At 32.8% G+C, this 16,333-nt stretch overlaps 1 protein-coding gene across 1 annotated transcript in view; it reads right to left on the reverse strand.

The window, feature by feature from the left end:
- The window catches only part of KIAA0825, a 173,584-nt gene that overhangs the window by 145,458 nt on the left and 11,793 nt on the right, over positions 1 to 16,333 (reverse strand). The window contains exons 4-7 of the mRNA XM_081321758.1: positions 11,720 to 11,884; positions 4,612 to 4,706; positions 2,265 to 2,492; positions 568 to 833 (exon numbers count right to left, since the gene is read on the reverse strand). Coding sequence (XP_081177884.1) covers positions 568 to 833; positions 2,265 to 2,492; positions 4,612 to 4,706; positions 11,720 to 11,884 — 754 coding nt within the window. The remainder of the gene's footprint in view (positions 1 to 567; positions 834 to 2,264; positions 2,493 to 4,611; positions 4,707 to 11,719; positions 11,885 to 16,333) is intronic.

Raw genomic sequence — 16,333 nt, forward strand, 5'->3', positions numbered from 1 at the left:
GGAGTTGAAGTCCATGAGTCATAAAAGAGCCGAGGTTGCCTACCCCTATACCATTTCAGACAAATGGTTGTCCAGTCTCTTCTTAAAAGCTTCCAGTTTTGGAACTTCTGAAGGCAAGTTGTTCCACTGATTAATTGTTCTGTCAGGAAAATGCATGTCCATGCATGTGATATAAGTATATACAGTATATATAAACACACACTATCTCATTCAAAAAGGGAACCTCAAAACTCAGCTTTCAGTCCCTTTTATAATTAACACATCAAAGGAAATTACAAGAGAAAAACTGATTGGATAGGACAACAGTGACCCCTCCTTTGCATAGAAAATTAGTTACATAGAGTTAAACTTGTCAGCTGACATTTCTTAATAGAAGGGACCTATAATATGCTTCTCCTGCCTGATCTGATGGGATGAATAGATGTAAGTAGGAAGAATACTTTACATTTAAATATCAACTCTCAGTTTTAGCAGCAAATATCAAAAAATTAACCAGGATAGATCATAAAGGAAGTTGAAAGAAAAAAATTAAGGAGAACACATTGTTATCACAGAAAAGAGACTTACTTTCCACAGTCCACTTTCATTACATTTTGATACATTTTAAAATGCTGATAAACATGTACTGCTGTGGAAAGAATGGTATATAAGTTCTGAAGTGGAGCTGTTGTAGGAACATCTTTACTTCTTTCTTCCAGTCTGGTCAAGATTGCTGTTGCCACTTTGCTGCAAGCCTCTATAAAGTTTGCCTTAATTTCCTGGAGAAATTCAACTGTGCATGCCAGAGCCAATGGGAGCAACATTTCAAGTATTTCCATGATGTCAGAACAAAACTAAAAAAGATAAATGTTAGCATTCGGTTATTTTTATTCCAAAGATTTTCAATGATACACAGGGCATTTAATGTATACTTGACATGAAAACAAATTAATTCAGAAATCATTTTATTTTCTGGCACTAAAAGGCGAAGGATGAAGTGTAAAGAAATATAACTTGTAGATATTAAGCACATTAAAAAAAACTGGGATGAATTCAAGAATTCAAGTCATATCACCTGTGGCAAACCTAAGGCCATCAACAAGCTGTAGTCACTACTGTGACAACTCAAATCCAAAAAAAAATCCAAAAAATTTATATATATATATATATGTAATGAGCTGTCATAAGTTGACTATATCCTGTGGATAAGCCTTGAGTCAGGCCAAAGCAGGAAAGAAAGAGTTAATTAGCAAGGTGCATTCAAAAAGCCTTGACAAAATTGCTACTATATATATATATATATATGTGTGTGTGTGTGTGTGTGTGTGTGTGTGTGTGTGTTAAGAATTTGTCAAGGATTTTTGAATGCACCTTGCTAATTAACTCTTTCTTTCCTGCTTTGGCCTGACTCAAGGCTTATCCACAGGATATAGTCAACTTATGACAGTTCATTATTTGTGTAAATTATTCAAATTGCTAATAAAGTGCCTCCCAAATTCTTTATTAGCAATTTGAATAATTTACACACACACGCGCACACACACACACACACACACACATATATATATATATATATATATATACACACACACACACATACATACACACACACACACATATAGTAGCAATTTCTCCAAACTTATAAAAAATACAACTTCCACTTGAAACAAATCTTAGCAATTTCTCCTCCCCAAATGATTATATGATACATACATGTGTGTATGTATGCATGTACATACATGCATACATACATGGATAGGAAGAAAAAAAAAGATAGACATAAATGAGGCAAGAGAGAGGTAACTGGCCACTGAAAGAAATAAAGACAAAAAAGATATATTTAAGCACCATGAAAAAATTAAATTCAACATGCTGTGGCCTTTATCAAGACAGGAATAATCTTCAAATGCATCCAGCTTTTCAGCAGCAGTTTTATAGTAGAATTCCTCACCCATTTTTTGTTTTTTTTTGTTTTCTGTCACTGTGAATAAAACTCCTCAATTTAAATCTAGTTATTTGGGAAGAGGGAATCTACTGGGTAAATATGGCGCATCTTTTAAATCTTAATTCACTCCATTCAAAGCAGAATCTATTACAATGATCAAGCAACTCCAGCATACTCTAAGATGCTTGCAGTTGTAACTTACAACTTACACTTCCAATTAATTTACTGTTAAATAAACAAGAGCAATTATGGTATTTGTGGGTATTATTGACTTTATAGGTACTTCCAACAAATATAACATGCTATAGAATTTCAAACTTTCATATTTTTGGATACATGCCTTTGAAATCTGTTTTGGTTGCTCTTTCTCATGGATGATTCTCCAGGATTCATTCATGTTTTGTACATTTACAAGACACATCATATAAAAGGTAGCTGAAGATTGTTCATTTTGTTCACGTTCAAGAATTTTACCAGAAAAATCTTCAACTGCAATTATTATACTGTGTGCTATTGAAGAGGACAGGTCTTTAAAAACATTCCTCCATCCAAACTCTAGCATGGTAGACTGAAATGTAAATTTATACAATAAATATTTAACATACAAATGTACAGTTTCAAATATCTGTGACAGTTTTAAACATCTATCTGGATTATCTGAAGGGAAATGACAGCATCAACAAATAAGAAATTACTTTTGTATTTTCCCCACCCACAACAAAACCTATTCCTGGGAACTTGACAGAGGTCAAGTCTCAATATTGTTCAGATAAATGTTGGACCTGGCTTGGAGAAGGAAAAGAAAAATCAGAGTTAAGTTGAAACATTAAAATATAATATGGCAATTTTTAATTGTTTTATGTGTTCAGTTTATTAGACAACATAGGCATACTTTAATATCCAATGGCCATACCCACATCCCACGCAACCTTTGAAAAGGAAAGGATAATGACTGGATTAATCTGAGTAATGTGTAATTGCATTCCTTTGGATACAGTATGGAAAGTAACTAGCTTTCTAAAGTTTGGAATGCAAAACTTTAGAAAGCTAATTACTTTTCATAGTATTTGTTTGACATTAGAATTGACTCCTTGTTTTTCTTCTATATTTTATTCCATGCAGTAAAATTGTTTTGCTGACATTCACACAGATTATATGAGCTGTTTCAATTGAAATGTATTTTAGCCATTATCATCTACTGTAGCTGCTTTCATTCAAATTAAGCTGGAACATATCTAGTTAACCTGGGCCTAGAGCAGGGGTAGGCAACCTTGGCTCTTTTATGACTCGTGGACTTCAACTCCCAGATTTCCTGAGCTAGCATGGCTGGCTCAGGAATTCTGGGAGTTGAAGTCCACGAGTCATAAAAGAGCCAAGGTTGCCTACCCTTGGCCTAGAGCATGGGTGTCAAACTCGCCACGTCACATGAAATTTCGCAACGTATCGCGACTCTTTTTGCATTGCCAGCTTTGGTATGATGAAACCTGCCGGCAGGCCAGCAGTTTGACACCCCTGGCCTAGAGTGAAGAGTTTTCTAATGTGTAAGCCAAGTACAGTCTATATGATACTGATGTTGAACAAAGATAAAGTTGAAGATGGAGACTGTTGCAGTGTGTACATAGACTGTATCAACCAAATCATAGATATATGAATAATTATTAAACAATCAAGAGAGGACGCAGTAAATTAAAATCAATAAATATTATTGGGTGAGATTCAAACCACTAAAGCTAGTTTTGAGCTTTGTATCTGAAATAACCAATTAATTTTAAAAGGGTGAGACTTTTAGCAGCATATTGTAATTAGCATATCATTCTGTCATTCAAAGACAACACATCTGAACACCCTTAATTTTTTCTCAGCCATGAAATTCATTTTGTTAATGGTAAAAGATGTTTTATCAAAACTCAATACATTTGATCCTTTAACAAGTATCACATACTATTATAAATACCATATGTTACAATAGTATTCAAACTTGGATACATAACAAGGTTCAAATTTTCATCCTTAAAAATCTAAAATCTTTATCTATAGACTAAGCTATATGAATTATAGCTTATAATTATTATTTCTATAACCATACAAAATTTTTATTAAAGTTTTTGAAATTTATTTAATATTTTCCTAAATGTGACAGATCTGATTAAGTAAGATGGTTATTCCTATACCCCAAAATTTGGTGTATGGAATTGAGGGGAGGCCCATTATTTTATCAACACTTTTATGTGTTCAAAGCAAACAATTGCCCTTTTCCACCAGCTTTATCTTGTGGTAGCACTAATATCAGAAGTTTGTTTTTGTGCCAACCACAAGAAATATATACAAGTATCTTTTATATGTAGGACAATAAGCTGTACATTAGTATAAATTGTGCAAATAGGAAAGAACTATCCCAAAGTAACAAAATAACATACTTCTTAAAGTCTTTTTTCTTAATTTCTTAAAAATTAACAAAAACATGGGAAAACATTTCTGCATGTAATCTAGTAGGGCTAAAATGGCTCAGCAAATTGTTATATATTCTCAAAATTCCTATTCTCACTCGAGCTTAAATTATTTATTGTGCTGATATTAACATCTACATACAAGTGATTTCTAATGAATATGTTAATATTCTATACTGATGTATACAGAGGAAAACTATCTCTCAGAATTAAAGTGTTTTTAATTTTTATTTAATGCACCTTTTTAACCTTGAAGATATGCTCAGGAAATTCGCTGGATTCATTTTCTCTCCTGTCCCTTGTAAAAAGCTCCCCACAAGTTTTTTCCAGAACTCCTGCAAAATATTGGTAAAATAAAAGATTAATTTTGAGAAAAAAACTTCTAACTTACAAACTTTTTAAATGTTAATATGATCTATAAAGATGTTTTGAATTTAATTGACAGCTGTTAGTAAAACAAATACTGAAATGGCCTCTGCATACAGGAGAAGGCCCTGTTACCAGGGATTGCTAGGGATGCAAAATGGGTTTTCTGCCAATCCTTGATGTTTGAGACTAACTCTATCAATTTAGCAGGCAGATTTCATATTTATAGAATATTGTGGGAAGTGCTTTCTTCAGAAAACATGGATTTCAAGCTAGCACTCCCTTTCCTAGACCATGTCCCGATGTCCAAAGAAAATAACTAGCAATATTTAGAATATGATTCTCCTTTTCTGTTGGTGTTTCTGGCTATTATTTATCTATCTGGGTTCTTGCTACAACTTATTTATCTAAGGATTTTGCAAGATCCTCAGTCATCTACCAACCAATTCACAGCAAACACTTGTGGCATGATATGAATGCTTACTGAACACTCAAAGGCAACAGAATCCGAAGTCCTACTAAATAGGCTCTCAAACAATCTTGAGTGTACCCAAGCCTCTTCAATAGGAGATTCTATTGGTGTTTGGGAAGATATTGATACTGAAGTTCTCTCCCTTCCACCCACACAATATGAATCCTCTATAGAATTTGCACAAATTGAAAGTGTTCCTCCTTCCCCACCCTACCTCCCAATCTAATTAAAGATTTTCAGCAAGGGCAGAAATGAAGAAAGAGTGAGGAAGAAAGCAAATTTAGAAAAGAGAGTTGGAAGAAAATGAATAGGAATGTCAGCTTTCCAGCACAATGAATTCATTATGCAAAATATTTTTTTCTGAAGAAATGCATCCTCCTCAGATTAAAAATGACTCCCACCTGGGGTAAAGAACATAAGGGACAACCATTCTGGATTGAAATAGGTTTTTCCCCCCCATACAAACCTAAAAGAAACTATTGCCCTGAAAATAATACGGTTTGTAACTACAGGTCTAATCTTGCAGTCACTGTTTTTATCATTATTGGGTATTTAACGCAACATTTCTTCCACAATAAAAAAATTATGAATATGATATTTTAGAAATAAGAAGCTTCCAGGAAGTATAAGTTTAAGTATAAGTATAAGTTCGTATAACATAATCACTTGATTGTACACCTACATTCTTTCCTATGGTTTGGTTCTGTAGAAAAATTCTAGCAAGCCTATTAAACAATGTCTGATTGCTATGTTCTGAGTAAATGTTTTATTCCTCCATTACCATGTTTCCTAAAAAATACTATTTATTTGCTACAGTATTGTTTTTAGGATCCAGACAGATTCTAAATATTAAATTGGCTTCAGCTGAAGGAATTAAAGCAATTAATACATCTAACTGCGTTATGTTTAACAATTGATTTATATACAATAACAGATTTCTTCTTAATCTATGAAGAAAAGACTGTTGCAAATCTTTCTATTTTCCTGAAGCAAAGCTTGAAAACTCGTCTTGAGAAGTTTGCCCAAGATGATTTCAAAGAACTCCAGTGGAAAAAGCTATTCTTGGAGCTCATTATCAGATCTGTCTAAAGTTCACCTTTCTCAAACAAAGGGGGGGGGAGTAAGAGGGAGATGAAAAGTACCTTAGATGTTTTTGAAAATCTTTACAAGAGACCTCTGAAGTATCAGAGAAATGAGAAAGCATACTAGAAGGGAGGAAAAACATTATTTAGTCAAATATTCCTCATTTTTAATACAGATGTTCTGCTTTATTCTTGATTTCTACTAAATGTTCCAAGTACCTGCAAAAGATCTTATCTCCAATTATAAAGATTGTACTAGGTACGGTAAAATATTCCAATAATTTAATTGCAATGTAATTTTAGGAGAACAATGGATCAGCAATTAAAAGAAGCATTCTTCTTTCTCAGCGGTGACCAAATCTAATTTACCAGTCATATTTTCTTCCATTATCTGCTAGTTCTAGGAAAGAAGAATCAGGAAATCAAGACCTACCCTTCCTTTCTTAGAAATATCTCCCAAATCTTTGTCCAAATGACAAATACAAAATTTTTGAGCGATGCTGCTCTCAAGATGAATTATTTTTACTTTATTGTTAATTCAATCAACTAGCTTACCATTTGAGAAACTTTATTATTTTCTGAGGTTCATTGATTCACCTAATCAAGCATATTCATGTTTACATAACTGATCATATTTTTCAGATTAATTTTTGATGTTTTTACATATATATATCAGGATAGCAAACAAACCAATACTCCTTTTTTCTACTTTTCCAACAGCTGTGAGGTGTGTTGGGCAGAAAGAATAACTGGCGCAAAGTATTTTATTTTTTATTTTATTTTTATTTTTATTACATTTATATCCCGCCCTTCTCCGAAGACTCAGGGCGGCTTTACAAACTTAGCAGTAGCCTTCATTCTATGTATATGCCTGCTTATTAGGGCTTTCACACACCCCCAAGCGGCATTATTACAAATTCAGCTTAATTGCCCCCAACAATCTGGGTCCTCCAAGTAACCTCCAGTGGTTTATATTTTTTAGTTTAATATTTGATATTGCACATGAATGTAGTCTGTAGTGAAAACTACTCTAGAACTATAAATATATAGAAGTCAAATGAACATTTTGAAATGAAATACTTTTCTAAATACTGTTCTCGTAAACTAAATGTTTATAACAACAGAATCAAAATAGACTTTTTAAATGATAAGGTTACCAAAGGAATTTATAATTTTTATAAAACTAAAAAATATTTCACATGTGTTTGCATTTTTTTTGTATATCGTATATCTTATAACGCTGTCATTTACTGTGGGATTACCATCAGAGAGGATTAGTAGCTTGAGCTGTAACTTTTATTTTCATCTATCTAAATTGACTTTCACAGCTTTCCACTGTGCAAGCTGTCAAAGAACTTGTCTAATGGTAGCTCCAAACAGTGTATGCTAAGGGTATCTCTTTTCTTCAAAGTTCTCTCTCTCTTTTTCCGGTTCATAAGTAACTTCCTACCAAAAGAAGAGGTTACATCCAAGTTGTAACACTATGAAAACATATGAAGAGAAACCCAGGTGGTCACCTTGTAGATTTCCAACATGGAAGCCTTCGACCTCTCCGCCCAAGCAGCAGCTACAGTTCTAGTGTAATGAGCTTTACAAACCCTGGGAGCCACTTTAGCCTTAACTATGTACACCTCCCTAATACAGTTCCATAATCATCCAGCTAAGGAAATCTTGAAAGTTACCTGACCCCTCTTAAGACCTTCTAGGACTACAAACAATCTGTCAGAAGATCTGACATCTTTGATTTTTTTTAAAATAAACCCTAAGTGTTCTTCTTACATCCAATTTATGCAGCCATTGCTCTTTGTCATCACTTGATCTAGAGAAAAATGATGGCCAAGGAAACTTCTGGTATAGCTAAAAACCAGACATTACTTTAGCAAAACTAAAATGAAAGATAAGGAATTTTTAAAAGAACATTTTAGGTTTTTAAATGAAATTTTACAAACATTTTGTACATCAAATCAAATATATTAATACAATAATCCAAACAGAGAACAGCTAAACAATACCATTTTCTTTTTCTTTTTTAGTAAACTAACTGGCAGTAGAAAGCAAAATGAAGTACAGTGAGGCAATTCCATAAAGATGACAGATACAAAAAGGTTCCTTGGGCATTCTTCTCCAACCCAATGATCCTTATTACCAATAGGAAGACAGAGCTATGTGTATCATACAATCTGTCTGCTGACTGAAACCTGTAAAAATAGCCTGCTACCTTTCAGTTCTGGGAAATGGCATTACCCCATCACCAATACTGATGTAAAATTTGTCTACCAATCCAATTTGTTTCGATACTAATGTCCTGGAAGTTTTGACTAAAGAAAGGAGCACGACACTGAGGAGAAATTGCCAAATTTTATTCAATGATCATCGGGTACCTGCTTTCCAAGAAAGAGGGAACTTGAACAATAGAAAGACAATGATTCTTATATACTTTGGGACTGAGAGATGGGATTTCTAAAGGATCTGATTCAAGAACAAGCAAGTGAGATGTGTTTGAACAAAATGTATTTTTTTATTATTATAAAGCAAAGCTGTGACAAGACAGCCTAGCTACGGATTCCAGTATTGATAGAATATTGAAATAAGCAAACATGTGCTTGATTAGAATGGCATACTTTCATTTCTCATCTAGTAAACAAAGCTTCCTCATTGAGGTTGCTTCCTAGATGAACTTTTAGCTGAGATCTTTTTCATTGTTTTCTTTCTGATAGGATTAAAAGATTATTTTGGCTGTGGAAATATGATCATTTTGGATTATGCATTAGCCTAGGAATGGTTGGAGCAAAGGAATGCCAGAGGGAAATGGGAAAACAATTTGCAAACGGGGGGAGAACAGAAAGAGAAAGAAAGAAGAGTTTGAAGTTTCTTTTGTTAATTTTTTATCACAACTAGCATAAGAGGGCGGAAATTTAACTTTTATCCCGTCAGCAAAAAATCAGCCCAGTAGCATAATTTTCATATAGATCTCCTTATCATCTATTTCTATTTTATTCAGTATTTAATTAACTCATTTAAAACAACCCATTGTTTTACTATCTTTTAATAAACATGCATAGAAATGTCATGGTGTAATCAAAATAGCTAGAATTTTGTACCACCAATTTATATTCCCATTTGTCAGCTACCAAAATTTTGCTACTCTATTTCCTTTTCCTATGGACTGATTATTTTTAAAACATGTTTTCAACTCATGTTTCTCTGAGTTATTTATCAGGTAATTTTTCATTTACCTATTAAAGATTTTAATTACAATAGTAAAATCTAATAAAAAGTCAAAGAAAGAATAGAAAGAAAGAGTACAAGGTCCAAAGACAAAAGAAGAACAATAAAAGAAAAGAAAAAGATATAGTAAAGAGGAAACAATATGCAAAGAAGTGAGTTCCAACTTTCATCACAAATGTAAACAATTTTTGTGACTTTTCACCCTCTTATTTACACAACCAATGATCACTTCATCCAATATCTCACTCCTTATCTATAGGCAAATCCAAAAGGCATCATATTTTTAATCCTCATGTCAACAGGTCCGGAGTACCTCAGGGAACACCTGCTGCCGGCGTCAACTTCCCTCCGCCCTGTGCGTTCCCACAGAGAGGGCCTCCTCAGGGTGCCACCGGTCAGAGAATGTAGATTGGTGGCCCCCAGGGGGAGGTCTTTCTCTGTGGGCGCCCCGGAGCTATGGAACCAGTTACCGGTTGAGCTCCGGATGGCGTCCGATCTTCGCTCCTTTCGCCGCGATCTGAAAACATACCTGTTCGAACAAGCCGGCCTGGCCTGAGGGGGGATTGGTGGGGTTTTTACTATCATTTTATTGGGGTTTTATTAATGTATTTATTGTTTTTTATGGGCATGTATTTAATTACTTTTTAATTTTTGTAGCTTTGTGTTTTATTCTTGCCCTGTACACCGCCCTGAGTCCTTCGGGAGAAGGGCGGTATAGAAATATTAATAAATTAAAATTAAATTAAAAATTAAACAGAAAGTCTATTAAGGATTACTAAAAATAACAATATATAGTTTTAATCTTGATCAAATAAACCAATTCTATATTCCTTTGATTTACTTCTTACAATCTTAATCTGTATGTAATCCATTCAAGTAATGTCATAGAATTTAATTTCATTCTTCGTTGTCCCTTCTTACAAAATCCTTCAAATCTTTAATAAACCTCTTTTATAAATCCAATATAAAAAAATCATCCAGTTCACTTTCTTGATTTATTATTTGTATTTCCCTTTTGATTTTTGAAGTATCATTGGGTTTCTTTTGTATGGCCAATGAGACATGTTTTTCCATGTCATTCTCATGGCCTGTCATTTGTAGATCTGCTTTTAATGCCATCTTTATACTGTCAAATAAAATTTGTTCCTCATCTGCCATTTCTTCTATAACATTGTTTGAACTGTCCATAGAAGCAAACATTGCTATTCACATAGTTGATATTAATTTCTGAATTCTTAAAAGTGTTCATTTTTTTAGTGTTATGTTTTGTGCCATTTCAAAGGTCCCAGTTAATTAACTGTCAATAAATAGCAAAAAGCTAGATAAGACTTTCATCTTAGAAAATTATAAGTGGATTAAGGGTTCAGATAAATTTGGAATAAGATTTTGGAATTAACTATGAAGAATCATTTATAAATAATTCCAAAATCTTATTCCAAATTTAACTGGATCCTTACTTCATTTATACTTTTGTAGGATCATGGTCTTATTTAGCTTTTTGCTATTTATGTCATTAAAAAAAATTAAAGGTTATGAATAAAATTTTATGTCATTGAGGACTGAAAGCAAACTAACCCAGTTGTCAATCCAATGGACTCTAATACCTTAAAAATAGTTGACAATAAATTTGTAATAATTAGAAAGAGAAGTTTACAAACTTAATATCCTTTAAAAGGCATCAACCATGGTTGTCAACAAGATGGCTATTCTCATTGTCTCCTGGTGCTGAAAACCCAACAGGGACAACTGTCTTACAATTTTGCAAGAAGCAATTCTTTAGAGCACATGTGAGTGATCACATAGCTTTCCTTATCCAGTGAGGTTCTGAAGAGCCAATCTACTCACTGGTTCGCTGCAATTGTTGGCTCTACATTTTGCAAAGCCATCTTCAGTTTGCCATTTTTTTCCTTTGGAAGTCCATATCAGGTGTTCTTTTCATAATGGATCACATGACAATTTATTTATTTATATAATTTATATGACTATCTCATATGTTTTTAGGCAGCATAATTCTAGCAATCAGAAAGGAAAATAAGCCACCAAGAACAAAATACTTCAAATGACCGTATCAAAAAATAAGTTGACATTATAGGACCAATGAAAATATGTTATTGTTCTGTTTCCCTTATTATATGTATTGAAATTCTACAAATCAATTATTTGAAGAAAACAATATATGGAAAATATAACCATACATTACCTTGAGTGCTTTTTTTCTCAGACATACATGTTAACAGTAATCCTGAAGATAGTTCTTCAATATTTTCTTCCATCAACAAAAATGATTTTATAAGCTGGGAAAGGCACTTGAGTTGATGTAATGTTAAACACTGGTTCATTCCTTTTCTGGAATGTTCCTCGGCAGCTATAAATAAGGAAAAAGAAAATCAGATTCATGTGTCACATTTGCTTCCTAGATGAACTTTTAGCTGAGATCTTTTTCACTGTTTTCCTTCTGATAGGATTAAAAGGCTATTTTGGCAATGGAAATGCGGTCATTTTGGGTTACGCAAAAGCCTATATCATTAAATGCTATATGTTGCAATTAATTTTTCTGATTATTTCTAAAAATCAGAGAAAGAATATGTACATGTTTTATGTACATATGAATAAAACAGAAAGCTGTTCTAACATTTGTGGAAAAAAATGTTTAGTTTCTTATGTAGGAATGTCCAGAAATTAGAGCTATTTCTCAGGTTTATGACAATAAACTCTAAAAAGGATATAGCTCATTCACAATATTTTTAAGGGATTATTTACAAGTATAATAGTATGTTAAGGACATCTGGTTAATTTTATTATTTTAAAAATATTAAGATGCTCTCTAATTTAGTAAAAGAGACAAAATCTATAGAAGATGAAGACAATGCTTTTGGATAGCTTTTTGGTTTGGAAAAAATGCCTACTGTTGCATTACCGCAAATAATAATCTGCAACCAGCAGGGTCTATTTAAAACTCATGTGGAGGACTGAACCAGTAGTGACTTGTATCGAGAACACCTGATTGTATCATCTGAGATCCTTTGTAGTACTGATAATAATGGCAATCATAAGCCGTTACTAAGCATCCTTGAATAGCTGTTGTGGAAATACATTCTATAAGAATTCAGCCTTGAAAAATTGCAAAATACAGTGGCTTGCCTCCTTATCAGACAAATAATTTGGAGGACATTCAAACTCTGGTTTTTTTCTCATATTGGATGCCAGGCTTTGGTCACAGTTGAATACAATATGTTAGTTACTATTTTTAAATTGCTGTATATCCTGGATCAGTAAGAACAGAGAAAATAATGTCAAAAACAATTTTAAATGTCAAAAATATAAACAGCATTTAGCAATGTAATCAGTAAAATCAGTAAAAATGAAGACTTCAAACATAAATCTTTATTCTTCTAATGCCTTGCAAAACAAAAATCAAAAATATAAAAGGAAATACACATCCTTATTTCACTGTGGTAACATCAATTTATTGTCTGGAATCTCTGTATATTTAGTTTTTGGTCTTATCCTTATCCAAATTATTTCCTGCCTCTTTGAAAATGATACTGTGTATAGATTGATTCTCCTTCTTTCACATTTATATAAATCTGTTTTTTGATTCTGCCTTAATATGACTTGACTCAGCCTTGTTTAAGCCTTTTTTATTCTGGTCTGACTAATTGCAATTTTGTGTCTTAGTTACTTGTAAGCTGTCAATGACATTATTTCCGTATTAAACATCTATGTACAGTAAACGACTTCTTTTATATGTACTTTCAGACTAGACTAGAGAGATAAAGCTTTCATTATGACATGTCTCAAACCGGAGATTTCATGATTCCATCCTCAACTCCCAGGAGAGAAATATTTCAGTACATATTCCTATAGTTGTTATACATTCATTAAACACTAGGAGGCAGTGTACTACTGGTTTCATCTTTATTGGGACTTATCAGTCACACACAACCATCCTAGCTAATTAAAAATTATGTGTTTCAACCCCTAATAATTTATGCAATTTCATATTTTGGAATAGTTGCTATAGCACTATTTCAAGTTAAAGTGCTAGGGACAATGGTAACAGTCTTCCATATATAACTTGATGCAGTGGTTTAAAAATTCACATCAATTTTAATCATTAGAATTTAAAAGCTAGCATTTTTATAAGACGCTGGATTTTAAAAGGCAACTGGATTTTGAATCACAGAATGATTGGACTGTACAGTCCATCCATAAAACTACTAAGTGTTTTCAAGCAAATCCTTCTGACTTTGTTAATCTAATGCAAACATTGTTCACAGACTGCATCTGTTATAAAATATGAAAAAGAAAGAAGACCCCCTAATAGATATTGATCTTAGTGTTTGTGGGCAGGGATTTAAGTGCTACACACCAAACAGAACAGATGCAGATGTGGACGAAAAGGTAAACAATTGTTGCATGGCTTACTGCCAGATTCCAAACCAATATATTAAACTCCAAGTGAAGCACATTTCCCCTATGAATTGCACTTATTGCCACTTCATTTCCTACTTGCACTGTCTCTCTATTGCTGTGCCTGGCAGTCAGCTATTTTCAGTTCTTTCATGACCCCTGAGGCCTAGTGCTACCTCACACAGCCATTAGCGAAGGGAATTGCATGTGTGTGACACGGTCTGAAACCAATTATTTGATATTTTCTTCAGAATGATGCCCAGGTCTGTTGGGAATGAGCAATCATGAAATAATTTACCTCCTGATTTAATTTTTTCCTTCACAAATTAGTTGTCGTCTGAGCTTGCTATACACAGCTGCCCAGGACATATCTCTGTCTTATCAAGATTATACTTGAAATGATGTAAGAGGGTGGGGAATGAATAGAGCAGACTGGGTGATTCTGTTTTAAACAGGCATTGACAAGTTTATCAGATATACTGATCGTAAGTATTCTCTGCTGCTTGAAAAAAATGGAATCATAAAAAATGTCAAGGTGCTAAAAGAAACAACACTGATGTAAATCATTACCATAGTATTTAATCTTTAATATTCTGCTGTTTTTCAGTTCTTTTTAGAATCACTGAAATCTGTTAATATTAAAAATATGTTTTAGAGGACAAAAAAGACACTTATGTGAGCCAACAATATTCTGAGCTATTTAGCACAATCATTCTTCTCAAAATGAAAACTGTATTATACTTCTACCAGTAAGTAGGTATTTGTCTATAATAGTTCTATATTGCATGAAAAATATTTTCAACCTCTGCAAAAAAATTCAAGAGTATTCTGTAGCACATCATTATATGGAAAATCCCATGATGAGATTATATAATCACATTGAAAAGGATTTTTAGCAAAGCATTCACAAACCATGCTCCATAAAGTCAATTCAACAGAGTGAAAGTATGGGCTGGGATCCAAAAAGCAGTACAATTAGTTCCACATACACTAGAGAGCTTTGAGCATGTGTTTCTTGAATAGCAGCTGCCATGCCACATGGTAAATCAGTTTTGAAGCACAGGGACTTCAAAAAGCAGGTTCTTATGTAATATGGTCTTTATATTCAAAGAAAATACAATCTCACTGGACATGTCTTTCTTTATGGGAAGAAATGTAAACTATCCAGTCATTTAGAATACCTCAATGTAATAAAGAAACCATATTATAATTTAAAACACAACACTCGGTATAAAGGACTATGAGGCAGTATCTATATAACTGGGATCCATAAAATTCAATTTTCTTACTGCAAAGATTGATTTGAAAATTGACGCTGCTGTCATTAATATCAGTACTGGATATACCGCCATCAAAATCAGGTTTTAGTACAAAATAATCAAATTCTGGGAAATACAATCATACATTTTATATTTGTCTTTTCTGACGCTTCTATGGTGAAGAGAAATAAATGGTGAAAATTACTTCCAGAGCTACTTTAGAAGATAGGGTAGAGATAAATGTTAAACCCACAATTTATTATAAAATCATGGCATTCCTTAACAGTAGATTAACAAAACTATTTTACTAAATGATTTTATTAGGACATTCTAAATACTCCAGCTAAATCACTGAATAAAAGATGTTGGTGAAGATGAAAGGAAAGTATTTCATTTTTCCCACAAGCAATGTCCTCCCTTATTTCCAACAACATATCTGAGTATAAAAGTTAACTAGAAATCCTCAAGCTGTACCATATCCTAGCTTCATTTGTCACAGAGCTTCAATACCAAAATTTATATTTAATATTTACCGCTTATAGGACAAGATGTATGAATTGTAACCTAAATTGTGTACAGATAAAATTTACACATATAAAAGGAAAAATACATTCTAAATTATATATATATATATATATATATATATATATATATATATATATATATGTATATGTATATGTATATGTATATGTATATGTATATGTATATGTATATGTATATGTATATGTATATGTATGTATATATAAAACAACCATAGTTATTTTCAATTATAAGGCTGAACAATCTTATGACAACATTCTAAACCCTGATTTTACTAGGATTCCAAATCTGTAGAGATTTTTTTTTATCCCAATGACTGACATCTGGTAAACATACTGCAATATAAAGAAGTGACTCTTTGCATTTTAGTAATATTTCAAAATAGACATATTCAAAATAAATTCACAAATCCATGCCTGTCTGCCTTCCTTCAGTTCAGATTTCTGAAAAGCTCATAAAGCCCATCATTGTGTCAAGATCCAGGTACATATTTACATACCTAGCAAAATATACAGTGGAGGGGAACTGGGATTTGAAAAGAGGAAATGAATTAGATCCTTTGTTAGGAAAAAAAGGAATAAATTATTCGGCTGTAAAAGATA

This window comes from Vipera berus (assembly GCF_964194415.1).
Source record: "Vipera berus genome assembly, chromosome: 2".
Lineage (NCBI taxonomy): Eukaryota > Metazoa > Chordata > Lepidosauria > Squamata > Viperidae > Vipera > Vipera berus.